The 15227-nt window shown below is 40.6% G+C and overlaps 1 protein-coding gene across 1 annotated transcript; it reads right to left on the bottom strand.

The window, feature by feature from the left end:
• Positions 1-6049: 6049 nt before the first annotated feature.
• On the bottom strand, positions 6050-12784 carry cab39l1 (calcium binding protein 39, like 1). The gene is made up of 9 exons (XM_083915257.1): positions 12467-12784; positions 11825-11975; positions 11515-11679; positions 11232-11350; positions 10278-10446; positions 10133-10192; positions 9982-10047; positions 9709-9852; positions 6050-9394 (listed from the first exon to the last, which is right to left on the bottom strand). Exons 2-9 carry the CDS (start codon positions 11939-11941, stop codon positions 9203-9205), a joined length of 1032 nt encoding a protein of 343 aa, XP_083771383.1. The 5' UTR covers positions 11942-11975; positions 12467-12784; the 3' UTR covers positions 6050-9202.
• Between the last annotated feature and the right edge of the window lie 2443 nt (positions 12785-15227).

Genomic DNA, 15227 nt, shown 5'->3' with positions numbered 1-15227 from the left:
GGCGGGCGAGCAGCGCGGACAGTATAGAGCGACGAACAGCAGAGATAAACTTCAACACGTCAAAAGTTACAGGAGCATCCCGTGTTTGCGCTGAGGTGAAGCTGCGGCTCCCGGCGGATCAGCATCCTCCCGCCTCTGTTTCTCCTTACCGGTCCGTCCGCCTGGAGAGCTGCACGGCTGAGCCCGAATCTACTCCGAATGCTGATAACTTAGGAGTCCCTCTCTTCACTTGCGGCTCTGACTCTGAGCTCGCTGAACAGATAAACGAGCCCCGGATACATGCGCGCGCCCTCCCCCCCCACCCCCTAAAAAGCGCGCGCCACAGCGTGAACCTGCGCGAATAGAGATACCCCCTCTCGTGTAACGGTAGTGATGCGAGCAGAAACATCGGCTGTGTGTGGCTGTAGGAATGGGGGGGGGGGGGGGGGGGGGGATGCGGTGCACGAGCTGTTGTCGTGTTAGATGAATGGCAGTGTATGTTATTGGATGCAATTGGGGCACAGTACCTGAGGCGCGTAATGTGCCAAGGAAATGCACATATATATCACAATAAAAATGACACAAACATCGGATATGATCTGAAAATAAGCTTTTTATTATTCAACTACACTGAGAAAGTGTACAGAAAGCAAGTGGGACACTCGCGAATGTATACAAACCAATCAAAAGTGAACATTAACAGCCTCATCTTGTGTTTGATAATGACATAAATCTCACTCAGTGAAATTACCTATGGCATTTTATTTCACACTGATTGTTCCTTCACCTTCTCATATTGAGTGGTCAGTTATTTTACTTCCACTGGCTCCAAAAAGCCAATAAAGTTGAAATGGTGCCACCTAGTGTTCAGTCTGCATGTGAGACTCCAAAGAGGCAGACTGAACAAAGTGATCCATACTAACAATTTACACAAATTAGTACAATCTAATACACGTGCAGTATCGACATCTGGCGGCTTGCAGATGGATACTGTGCAATTTCTCAGATTTTTTCTAGAATGGAAATTGTGAAGTCATCCACCTGAAAACAGCGAGACAAGCAGCGATGTTTATGTTAGGATGCGTGTAAAGTCTGCAAACCTGATGGGGGTGGGGGGGGGTGGTTGGGCGGGTGGTAACAGCTGCTCTCTTGTGCCTGCGGTGAATACAATTTTTCATCCTTCAAGTGTCCATCAAAGTTTGGAACACCAGAAAACAAAAAACTGTAACAGTTCCTTTTGGCTGTGCATGTGAGAAACAGAGAGCTTTGCATGGATTTGCACAGCAGGGACTGACAGAAGCTGAGAGCAAACCAACAAAACTCGCTGTAAACCCACATGAGTTCCACCTTCGAGTGTAAACAACAGGCTGACGTATGAGGGAAGGTGACCGGCAATACCTGAAGTGCACAAACTGCAGTAGATCAGTGAGTACTACCTGCACTGTGAGCACTTTGGAACTGCAAAGTCGACAACATGTTCAGCATGAGTCAGGGAGTCACTAAAGATGTCTGAAGGAACAAACACGCTGATGAATGGGATTTTTCTGCTGTTCTTTAAGCAATGTATTGTTTTTAAACACTTTTCCTCATTCAAGATTTTTAAGGTTTATACTTGCATTTTGGGTTTGTACCAGAACATTTTCATGCTTTAATGTTCAAAAACACATTCTTTTTCTCATACTGTCTGTCTTAATATACCTGTATTCACCCTCTGTCTGAAATGCTCTGTTTTAGCAACTGCGCTCTGTGTCTCTGCACCATCATTGCAGTAGGGGATTGACAGGAACAACAAAAACGGCACAGTTTCTGAAAACAGACTGTGTGCATTTCTCTGTGGATTGATCCACTCTATACTAGGCCTACTTCTGTCCATTATCAGTGAAGGTTTTTAATGGGTTAAAACTGCCAAAAAGGCTACAACATGTTGGCTCAGAAAGTCACATTTACAGAATTAAAACATATTAGTGTTGCAAAAGTAAAAGGTATGATGCAAGAGATAAACTTGTTTGCAGGGCAAATGTGTTGAAAAGTATCTGAGCTCCTGAAAATGAACAAGGCCTCCAGCCAGAAGGAGCAACTAGGGCAGTAGATACTGAACTACTTCACTAACTACACTAGATGCACCTTAGCTGGAGGTCCATAAGAGGCAGGGGAGGTCGGAGGAGAATGATGGCGTGCTGGATTACTTCCAACTTCTTCAGGCAACGCACTTCCAGTCTGGACCACCTGAAACAGAACAAAATCAACTGATGGTGAAAAATGTATACAAATACTTAAAGCGATCCTAAATGGAAGTTAAAACAAAATATATTATAATAAACTTCTACTGATGCATATTCAATCGTGACGTGAAAATTCCTCAAACATAATTCTCACAAGCAGAATAATCTTATATTCACTATAATTATATTATTATTCAATTTATATTGTAATTATTTACCTTGCAAGGGTCAGAGACTGTGGTGGCTATTTGATCCATCACTGCAAACAAAGACATTGAAATGTTTTGACTGACAATTAGTCCAAACAAAAGGACAAATACTTTTGAATTTTTAATGAGCTCTGATGGGAAGGCTAATTGAGTTGGTTTCATGGCTTTAATCTGCATAATCTATTAATTATGTCAGATAAATGCAACGAAGTACAAGTATAAAACAACAAGTACCTGAAAATGGTACAACTGGAGTGAATGTAGGATAGTTTGAGAGCTTGCATCACACTTTAACAAGATCTTGAAACGTCGTCGGAAAGGTATAATTCCCTCAAAACCTCAATGATATAGATAAGCCATGTTTCCCATTTCATAATCCATGTTTGATGTAATATATCAGAGGTATATTCACTATTTAACAGCGTGGATTTGTTGGCTGTCCGTGCACGTGGGGGGAGTTTAAACTTAAAAGGCTCCAACTTCCTAAATAGGAGCACAGAATATTTCAACGTGTAAGCACTTTGTTCCTTCTTCCGTGAGCTGTTATCTCAAAGTGTAGCCTATATAAGTGCGCTATGCTGGGCTCATACATGTGCTCGCAGCTCTGTCTGTGTGCAGCTTTAACAAAGTGGCGCCAACAGCGGCTCGTGATGTGATGATGAGCGCGTCAATTAAAAAATGATCTCGATCACATCCGCGCGGATTCAGTTACGTAACTAACGCCAAGAGCAGCCGGTGAGCACTGGGGTGGAAGGATTTCGAACTCTTTACGGATTATTAAACTAGAGCCTGGGTGAGACCACCGTGCCCTGTTCCCCTGGGACAAAGACTTCGAGTCAACTTTTAGTCCGCTGAACAAAAGTTCTTGTGCTCCTGAACATTCAGTCGGAGCATTCAAAGATCTCCAAATGAAGTATATCTGGGCTACATAAGGGTTAGTGCACGAGATATGTTGAACATGCGCCCTATTTTAGAACGAATCAGCAGTCGGATGAGGAGAAATAACCATAATACATTTCAAATTAACCGTTTGAAACAAAAAACAGACACTTTTAAACCCCCATAAGACCACGTGCGTTAACCCACGATGGGATAAAGAGGAGATGCAGCGTGCAGCCTACCTTTGCTTCACGTTGAGGTTGAATCCACTATTGCCACCCATCCTGCAGAAAACTCCAATATTGCTCCTACGTACCTTAGCCCGCAGATGTTGTACCCTCCGCGGCCCTCTTTGCCACCCTCTTTGCGCAAACAAAAAGTTCTGTCATGCATGAAATTGTGAGAGCATCTTTTTTTTGTTGTTTTTCTCTTTGTGGGGGTGGGGAGAGGAGCGCAGGCGACGCAGTCTTTTGCGGATGTCGTCCTTAAATCCTCTCACACACATGCAATTCCTCGGTTTTTTGGGGCATCAAGTGGAGACTTTTTCCTCTTGTTGCGCCATCTCCGGGGAAACTTTTCTTGCGAAACTCACAAGTTTGCACCGCGGATGGTTTTATGAACCCATCTCGCTCATCCATTCAGCGCTTTTGCTGGCCAAAGGAACCCAGGAGGCTTGTGACCTGTAACCCCTGTAAACCCTGCCCCCACACTAAAGTCTCCGTGCTCTGTCTGCAGGAGCGCGTCTCTCCAAGTATCACTCGGTACCTTTGTGTTTGCAGCAGTGATGTTTACAGAGATCCTAACCAACAACGCTGAGAGGTGCAGAGGCTTTCCCAAAGCACGGTGCCACTTCCTCCACTGTGGGAACGGGCTGCAGCAGTTGCCTTAACTTGCCTCCTTCCCTTCTTCTGAACTTTAACCTACTTTCCCATTCTGCGTTTCCTCTGCCTCTATTCACCGTGGCTGGTGCAGTTTAAGGGAAAGAAAAATAAATCGCAGCTGCTGCCCGTTTCGACTTTCTTCTTTCACCCAGTATGTTTGATGTCATGAGGCAAGATAAGAGGAGGGTTAATTATGGTCACTGACATTTTGAGCTTTATTACAGAAAACCAGTTCAAGGATGTGAGCTCGCGTTTCATTACCAATTAAACTGTTTCATTGAAAAATAAAGATTGGTCTAGTGGAGTTTTTTGGAGTTTGTTTGAGTAAGTTTGCAGGAATTCTAATTGACCTCCACCCATACAATAGCGCGGCAGCCCATTGAGCAGGCCTCATGGTGGACACCTCCTGTAGGATGGAATGTGTCCCTCTGGTTTGAACTGGGCTTAAAACTGGGAGGAGGGGGTATTTTTTAGCAATAATCATTTGCATCACTGGATAAATAAGTTTGACAAGATGTACGCAGTGATTGACTTCGTCCAGAATGATATTCTGGAGATTTGAATGTAAACAAATTCTACAAGTATATTTCCACTTGTGGTTTTCACCATAGATCACATAACGTTTAAGTCTTTCACATTCTGACGAGTTATCTCAGTAGTATATTGAATTCTCAAAATCTTGCAGAAAAGCGGCAGGCCATAGCAGGGCTGTAACAAAATATTATTTTCATCCTCAACATATCTTTTGACAATTTGTTCATCATTTAAAAGGTCCCACATTGTAAAAACTGGGATTTTCATGTGTTTTCTTATTATAAAGCAAGTTGAGGTGCTGTATAAATACTGTGGAAGTGTCGAAAACACTCAATCCACAGAGAAATGTACAGCCTGTACTCAGAAACTGTGTCTATAGCTGTCAGGACTTCTATAGAGCTGTGATGTCACAACGATACTTTAATGACCTTTTCAATAGACTTTAATCCGAGCCAGCCTGGGTCCTCGTGGACCTGTCAGCTGATATAATTCACATACAGCGCAACAGGAAATAAACTGGGACACATTTCGAATGTTTATGTTTACAACTTTGAAATGGTCTACTGGTAGAAAGTGCTGCTACGTTGCTGCTACAGTCATCCCCCGGCTGCAATGATAGCGCAGAGATGCAGAAGACATGGGCTCACTGGACCAATCAGAGCAGACTGGGCTTTTTCCAAACTGTTTATTTAGTGGACCTTTAAGCTTAAGACTATTGTTACTGTTCCCAAAGGTCAAGAATGGCCTTCCATGCTCAACAATATTCCAATTTAAAGCATATCCAAACAGAGAATTCTCCTAATACTTTTGCATTGTGAATGACTTTTATGATAAATTGATATAAATTGTTATCCTGTGATCGAATCATTTCAGCACTGGGCCACAGTTATCACAAAGGAGTTTGCACATTATTGTTATGCTTCATCCAAAGCTGTAGAATTGTATGCAGGAGACTTCAGTCAGTGGAGTAATTGCTATTAGTCTGGAGTGAAACTCCTTTGCCTGGACAGTATCTCTTTACCCCTTAAAGGCCCTGCACACCAGCACAGGTGTTTTTACTTGGATAATTAGACCTCAGCTTAGGTGGGTGTTAGGTGGAGATGTGCTGGTCATTACGTGAGGTAATCAATCTGCACGCGGGCATTAGAATGATTAAAGGTGTCGTCTTGACCGAACACAGGCAACAGTCTGAAAACACCCACACAGTTATGACGAGAGGGCTCATCGGGCACATTAAGTGAAAACACCTGTGTGGGCGGACCTAAACCACAAGCAGTAGCTGTGTCCACTAAACTGTTGACCACACAAACACATAAATTGCAATAAAGTTTTATTTTCATGAATGCTTTCACACTTTTATCCTTTATAAAGTTATGTACACATAATTCGCTCCCATGGTAAATAAAGAAAATATCCAAAGTGTGGAAAGAGAAGGGGGAGAAAAAAAAGAAGGCAACAGAGTAAAAAGGAAAGCACAACAAATACTTAAACAGAAAACCCTAAATCATGAAATATATAGTATTGATCTTAAGGAATTTGTGTTGACATCTACATAATATTGCCTGTGATTTATATACTCATAATTAGAGGTAGGGTTATAAAGACATGAAATGCTTTGTTTGTACAATTAATACGATTGGGCCAGTTGTTACCAACAGCTCCCCCTGATGGGATGACTGTGTACAGCATGTCCTTCCCAAAGTGCACGTCATGAATAGACTTGATTTTCAAGAAACTTTGTATGCATATTTAGATAAACCATATTTAAAAATATCTTGGATTTTCTGTTCAAAATGTTTTTGTATTTTTTACCCAACAGTCAGATAATCTCGGACATTATTACAATCTGTTATGAAAGTTTGTCAGTAAAATGAAAGCTTGTTTGTGCTCATGGATAGATTAGTAATTAAGTGTCTCTGGGGAAGTCCCACACGTGAATGTTTTGAACAAGTGTGCTTCACATTAAATAAATCTCAAAGGAGTTGTAAAGTTCATCATTTTAAGGTTGTTTTTTTTTTTTAAGTAACTCAAAACACTTTCAGACAAACTTACTTTCATAAAACTGGGGGCATGACAGTGCACTGTCTGCAGGACTTCAGTCTTTGTGCATAATGTACCACATTCACAGCAGAGTTCCCAAATTATTTTATGGATCGGTAAAGGCCTGATGAACCTCTTTGGTGCAGGGTACCAAAGATTGATTTTTTTTTTTTCTTTAATAGAGCTAATTAACCACAACTGAAAAATGACTGAGTATAGTCTATTAAAATATATATATTTACACTCACATGATCACATTAGAGCACAATGCAGTTGGTGATAAAACTACACTAGATGTGGATCCGAAGAATTAACTAGTAATGTGTTTGGGACTTGAAATGTACATTTTTACCCTATTCATATTGACTTTGGTTTAAAAAAAAGGTCTGGAATCTTACATCATCATTACCATCCATTAAATGTCTTTAAATAAGGCAACGTTCATTACAAGATGCCACACTGCAATTCATTATGAATTAACATTTGTGTGGCACCGCCCAATGAAATATTTAAGTTTAAAAATCGAGTTTTCCATTGTGAAAACCAGATCGCAGTCCCTGTTCAAGTTTGAACATATATATCAAGTTTAGGCATGCATACAAACCACTGTTGTGTCTTTTAAACTGTCAAATAAAATATATCTCATCTAGGAAGGAAAGGAAAGAGAACACAGCATTTGCAAACTCAAATCCCATGAGGTATATACTAGAAGACTGTGCGCACAGACAACACGTTTCTTAAAATCCCCAATATGCCATTTTACTGACAATGGCAGAAGTAAGGCAATTATTTCAACCGAAGTCTTTTGAAGAGAGAACTAATCAGTGATGCACGTGAGGAACTCAACAAATTCAGTGCTCGTCATCCAAAACAAACTCAAAAGTGCATGTGGTTATTTTGACAATGTGTTGACATCTGATAGGGCGTGCTTTCTGATGCATCACAGGCATGTTACAGTGTATTCTATTCAAATGTATAATTACACTCAAAAAAGAAGGCAAAAAAGCAGCCTTTTAGGGCTTCTCTTTTGTATTTCTATTCTTTGGTGTTAAAGTAACTAACTGTATGGATGACAGTTATTGTTTACATGAGATCAAGGAAAACTTTTAGCAAATAGAGCCTGTTCAATTCTCAAATCCAGTGTAGCAGATGTTTAATTTGTCAAATAAAAAAGGAAATGAGGGATATTATTCAGGAGTAAGCTATTCCTGATGAAAGGGAGTATGGTGTCTGTTTGGCATGTCCACTCATAAATAACACATCATGCTCTCATATGAATATAAAACAGATTTACAATGTAACACACTTATGATGCATCTTCATGGGCAACACCAACTTGTAAACGGCAAGATTATTTCTTGTGTTATGCAGTGCTTATGCTGTAAAGGAGAAATGCCTTAGATGGCATACATCAAGTAGTTTCAAATGTCATGAATGAATAGTTAGTTAAAAATCATTGTTTTTAAAATGAATAATTTCTATCGGTGCTCAGTATGTGAGGATGAGATGGAGTGCTCCAAGTAAGATCAATCGGTCTATCCTGGCTGATGAGAGCGGTGAATGGATGGATGGATGCTACCCTGCAGCATTATCTGATGCCTTGTTTCTATTTCAGTCGTGTAAGCCTCGCTGAGCGCAGCCTAAAAAAAAAAATCGTGGGACAATTAATTGATTCCTCTATGGTTTTGATTTCCTCTTCCTGTGCCAGCTAATGCATTGGCAAAGAACAGCACTGCAGGATCATTTCTGACCTCTGGAACCTCACACATGCAACCAAAGGCCTAATATAACTACACATTAAGCACCAAAAATGACTGTGCTATGTGCTGACCTGGCCGATATGATCCACATGTCACTCTGCTAAAGCCGTATCATTTAAGTCCCTGTACAACACAACAGCTTATAATAAGGCAATAAACCAAACCTATGCAATTAGTTAGACTACACAATGTTCAGAGAGAAGGGTTACTCTATGCTTTAAACTGTTTACCATGAAGATACATTAGAAAAATAATATATTTACTTCTCCTCAGCTTCTCAATTTCTAAAATATAGACACGTTTCTGAGACTTTCAAGAGCACACGTTGGCTGTGAATTGGGGGTGACATTTTTGTCATTCTAAGGTCTCTGCCAGCTACAATGTATGCGGAAAGGTAACAGTTTAAGGTCCAACATTACAAGAACGGACTAAATGCATTTCGTTATCGCTAAAGAAGAAGCACTATGGTTTAAATAACAGTTCTTGGCCCACTCAGGTTGCTGGATGGAAATCACCTCCAAATCAACACTAAAAAAAAAAAAAAAAAAAAGGAAGTAATCTTTACTTTTTTTTCCTATATTTTGTAGTTAATATTAAGTTTTAATGAAGCACATATTTTAGACTCTCTTTTAGCCCTCTGCAGCTCCAGCCCACCACCTATACATCTACCAGCTGATGGAGCAGTCGTCCCAACCGCCTCAAGCTTCCTCCGGTGCCGCAGGCCTCTTCAGGTCCCGGATCTGCTTAATAAGATAGTTCTTCTCGTCACAGAACTGCTCATCTTCAGATCTGTCGGTCTGGAAGTGGCTCAGGAACTCCACGAGTTTGGTCTGGTTTTTCAGCAGGATGTCCAGCACGGGCTGAGTCTTGTTGGGATTTGCAACAAACACCTTTTGAAAGAGAGAAAGAGATTATGTATTTTGAGTATTTGAAACGTTTCAAGCTAAAATTTGATTCGGACTTCTCTTATGAACGAATGTCACTCAGCAGCATTCTTCTTCCAAAAAAGATATGTAGCGTTTCACAGTACAACTAGATTATTAAAAGGTCCCATAGAATAAAACAAGAGATTTTCAAGTCTTTTATGATCATAACGCAGGTTGAGGTGCTTTATAAATACTGGGAAAGTATCATAACGTGACCCTTGAAAATGATCATAAACAGGAAATGGTTGCACTGATGATCCAAGATATATTGTGCACACCTTGAACACATGGAACGCTTCGAACTGAATGTTTCGGCTGTTGTCTCTCAGCAAGTTCATCATCAGCTTCAAGTTCTCCGCCCGACTGATGTATTTTGTCATGACAGTGAAGTTGTGTCTATCCAGGAGAAGTTCCCCAAGGAGCTGAAAAATAGTATGCATTTACAATATTGCACAATCAACTGAGGTGAGTGAGCGCCTCGGTTATACTGTAATCTGAAGCTCAAAAGTCTAACAGTAATTTGGATTTGACAGGTGCCATGGAGCTTTTACCTTCAAAGACTGTCGTTTGGTGACGTAGTTCTCAGAGTGCAGGAGCTTCTCGTATTCTATGAACACCTGTTAAGACATATTCCAAGTATATTATTCGGTACAGCATCGGCATTCTTTCCATTAAAAATCTAAATTTCGCTAGAAAGCTCACCTTGTCATAATGATTCTCCAGGAAATCTGCGCACATAATCTTGTGTCTTGTGAGGAGATCCTAGGAGGGAACAGGAGAGACCAACATATTAGATAAGAACTGTTGATATGGAGATGATGGAGATAGAAAGCATATGGCAGTGTACCTTGAATGAGGCGAAAGCATCTGAAGCAATGTCAAATGTTGAGAGCTCAACATAACGGAAGAAGCAGTAGAAGTCGTCAGAGAAGAGCACTGTCCGCGCCAAAGGCTCATGACGCAGACACTCTCTCAGCATCATTCCACAGTTTAGAGCCACTTCTGCACTCTCATATCTGTACAGGTTAATACAAATCAGTCATTTGCCCCTTTAGAATTCAATATAGGCCAGTTATAAAAACAAACACTGTAGATGCAACACACACACACAAAAAATGAGCATGGTTACTTTAAGGAAAATCCATCCTAAACACTTTCAACAGTGTCAACCAGGCATTACATTTGTATTTGTACTGATGAACATCACACCTCCAGGACTTATTTTCCATGCTGAGATATTTTTCAATTTTAACAATTCACCATGCAGCTAAAAGGGAATCTATTAGCAGAAGAATCATCTTACACGTCAATATTAAATGTCAGGTTTTGATGTCCATCTCTGACAATCAAACTGGATGGTCCTCTTTAGAGACATGACATTTTGGAACAAAGCTCAAAAACACTGCAGGTGGAAAAGAAAGCATTTGATCCACTGACAGCAGCCTAAATCGGCCAGAATGCAATGCAACCGTACAACGTGTTGCTTTTCAAGTAGACAGAATGACTCATATTTTTTAGAGCTGTAAAAACCAGCACCCTGCTATCACTCTCTTCATCAACATGCGTTACCCACATGTGAATGCAACAAGTTCACGCTCGTTCCTCTGGGAGTTGTTGAAACACATACTGGGTAATGTAGAAAATCACAAGGCATGTTGAGGTAAAGTGATTTTGTGTTTTTAAAAAGTACCTAAAACAAGATCATTTGGTTAGAGTTAAGAGTATCCAAGGTTTGGACTTGCCTTTAATATAAAGCACTCACATGTGACATGTATCAAATATCCTGAAAAGATGAACTTACCCTTTCAGAAGCATGAAGAGGATCTGTTGTTGCGTGGAAATATATTCTACCGTGGGTGTACGGGTGCCAATCTGACGCCTCACAATATTGCTGAACAAATGAACCACATCCTTCTTCCCCTGTAAAACAAAAAGAGCACTCAAGAGTTGAACTACTGACTGGGTGCTGATAATAGGCAAAGACTTGTTTTGCTATGGGAGGGGGGGGTCACTGCATTTGGTGTCAATACAAGAGGATCAATACTTTTTTTACAGACATAAAGTCATAAGTGCATGTTCCCCACCTCAAAATCAATCCTCTGCAGGTTTGCAATGAGAGCAATGAGGAGGTTGGTGTTGTACAGCTCTTGTGCGAGCTGAGCCACTGCTTCAGTCTGAGGCTCCTTGTCACCTGTTCCACTAAGCACCTCCTTCAGTGAAGCCAGGTTTTTGGACACCTCCTCTGCGACCTTAAATGTGGAAAATAGTTAATGACTAGGCCATCTATTGGTGTTAAAATAGAATAGAATAGAAATACTTTATTGATCATAAGCTGGGAAATTGCAGAAGAATATGGGACAAATTTAATATCTAATGAGACAGTTCATATCTGACCTTTTCACACTTTTTGCTGTCTGCAGCATCCATCTTTTCCATGTATGCCACATTCTCCTTCAAACTCCTCACTATATCAGCTGGACTCTTCTGAGACTTGCCAAAGGGAAAAGGCATGACTGAAGACTGGTCGATCCAAAGCCCAAATAATCTGATGAAATAAAAAAGCAGTTTCAAATCACTATGATATGCAATTAAAGCAACTTCCTGTACCTCTGTGTGCATCAGGAAATGGCTGAAAAAAGCTCTCACCTGGAGAAAGCAGCTGTAAGTTAGATATACTGAAAATATTGAGCTAGTGTTAACATGACAGCACACACAGCTAGCTAACCTTGCTAACCGTGCATTAGTTTTCAGAGAGAATGCGGGTACATTAGCACTTACTGTAAGACTTTTTTCACTTTATTATTAGGTTTCTCCAAATTAACATTCGCCCATGCGAATAAAACACGAACTTTCTAACCAGAAACGAGCAGAAACGAGAGGGGAACGAAGTCAACGTTACATCAATGTTCAGCAGCAAAGTTGAGCTAGCTTGTGACCTAGTTAGCTGTAGCGAGAAACAACCGAACCAGCGTCAGCACCGTGGAAAAACACACACATAACACACTGAAATATTCAGTTGAGGCTGTCAGGACTCACCGAGTGAACTCTGGCGTTGAAGCTGAAGGAGGCTAAAGGAGAAGCTAGCAGGCTAACAAGTTTCTTTTTCCAGTGTAACGGCTCTTTTGAACTGTCCGAAACGTTATCTGAGATCTGTGTCTGTGCCTGTCTAACGTGCCCCGGTCGTAGCTACAAGTTGCTCCAACGGACGACCTTCATAACGGTGATATTTCACGTAAATCTCTCCACTCGTGACCCGTCTGTCAGCTCACTCCTTAGCTGCCTAGTTTTAAAGAGAGAGTCGCTGCTTGGTCGGCCTGTCTGACAACTTCATTTCCCTGTTCTCTTGTGCTGAAGATCTCGTCCTCTCCTCGTCCCGGGGACACTGGGCGGGTGTGTTGTGCTTTATAAAAATGACTGACATTCATGTCGGCCAATCATATTCGCCGAGGCGATGACGTAAAAGCTCCCGCCCCGCTGTAGTTGCGCGTGTTTCAAGGCTCGGGGTAAATCGTGTGGTGGACACATACAAGAACACGGGGGAAGCTCCGTGTGCGGGATACCCTGTGACATTAATCAAGTGCACCTCAATTCTCCAGTAAAAGATAAGGCACGATCCCAAATATTCGGCAGATGACATTTACATAATTCATTTGATCATTATCCTTGCAAACTACGATGTCCATCCTCCTTTTACATTTTTAAATCCAATTTGACCACTAAAACTCAAAAACTATAAATTGGGAAAACTATTGGATTATTTAGGCATTTCAGATTTACCCCCCAGGTTTAGCAGCAGGCCCCATACGTTTTTGTTTTTGTCATTCTTCATTCCTTTCTTCTATGGTGTACTGTCTTTGGACATTTTCATTGATGTTATAGTTATTTCTACTTTCAGAAATACGTTTTGGTATCGTGTACAACTCGGAACATGTAAGAAAAGTAATTTATAAAGAATCTTTTCAATGAACGACTTTTTTGAGACAGCCCTTTTCATCTTACAATATTGGATCGATATAGAAAGGAGGAAACTTGAATATGTATATATACTGTTTTTGCATTTTACTCAGTTTATTTTTGTACAGTATGATGTTGCATTGTTTTATTGTTGTGTTGTTGTCTGACCTGCATTATCTTGTGCAGTATACATACAGTATACATATTTAATCCTGTAATTATAAGATATTGTAAAGTGGGGGCAGGACTATAAAAGCTTCTGCCTGCTCCTTCATGAACACGTTTTTTTTTGGTTTTGTTTGATGGAATCAATCAGAATTGATTCAACAGTTTGTGTTTTATCTTTATGTTTTTATCAGATTTTTTAATAAATTATAATATATGGATCATATCTCGGCACACCGAGCTGTTGTTAGCTGGCTGCCAGTTGCTCGCTAGTGGATGGTGCTGTGACAAAACCACTGGAGACTTCAGTTAGTCTACTCTGCTGATTGGCTGTCACGGCACACTGTCTCACGACTCACCTGAAAAGTTCAGTATTTTCAACTTGTGCGTTGGACATGATTAAAGCGACATCACGTCCATCTTGTCGCGCGAAACGTGCCCAACATGCTGCCCATCTCAAAGTCGCATCTGTACATTGACTCTGTGTAACCCTGTCGTGTTTGTCCCGTCTGCCGCCCCCGGTGTGAACGCAGCTTTAGGCATTACTTTGTTTCCAAGGATTTTCCAGAGATTCTCCATGGGTTTTAGATCTGGACTCTGACACTTCCTCCTCCAAATTTAACTGACGTCTTTACACACTTTGAGTTAAGTCTTTTTGAGTCCGACGCCAAACATAATGTTTCCTATCAGACCCAAATAAATTAATCTTTAGCAATATCATGTCATGGTTTGGGGGATGTTTTCTGCAGCAGGAGTTGGGCCTCTTGTACAGCTACATGGCAGGGTGAATGCAAATGTTTATCCATCAGCAACATGCAATACATCCACTGGAATTTATCCCAATCAGCTGCAATTTTAGGTTAGGTTCAGTTCTTTATTGTCCCCAAGGGGATAATCGTTTCACACAAGTCAGTACTTTTTTTTCATGGCAGCATACAAAAAAGGCACAACAAATAGACCCTCTTCCTACATATCCCCAGGACAACATATAGACATATATAATAGCCCTGATTTACATATTTTTGTTTAGTGCTGTGATGCCTGAGGGGACATAACTCATGCAAGACCTTGCCCCCTTTCACACTGCAAAATAGGTTAGCAGTTCCTTGAAGCCAGCCCATAGTCCAGATCTAAACCCCATAGAGAATCTCTGGAAAATCCTTGGCAACAAAGTAATGTTTAAGAAACCCACTACAGTTACTGAACAATGGAAGAGACTGAAGAAGAATGAACCAAGATCAAACCAGAGCAGTGTGAGAAACTAGTGATGTCCTGTGGGCTCAGATGTGCTGAAGTCATTCAAAGCTGTGGCCTCTACACTTCCTGTTCATTTTTGAATGAAAACATTATTTAAATCTTCTCTTCTGACAAAGTGGTTACTGTTATTACTGTTACTCTAATTTCATCATCACGATCACTGTTTATTCACAAAATAAAGGTAAAAAAAATAAAAAAAATAAATAAAGTGCCTAGGTTATTTAAGAAAACATGTTAGTACAGCAGTGGTATAGCCACAGCAGATATTCTATCAAATTCTGAACAATAAAAACTAACAATATTTCAGAATAGATCAAGTATTAAACTCTTTTCTTTAATTTTGATCGCCAGTGTTTATCTAGCATACACAATGTATGAAATGACTATGCTGAACATTGTAAACTAACACTGAGAGTGAGAG

Source organism: Echiichthys vipera (assembly GCF_963691815.1).
Source record: "Echiichthys vipera genome assembly, chromosome: 6".
Classification (NCBI taxonomy): Eukaryota; Metazoa; Chordata; class Actinopteri; order Perciformes; family Trachinidae; genus Echiichthys; species Echiichthys vipera.
This window is presented reverse-complemented; position numbering and strand designations above follow the sequence as displayed.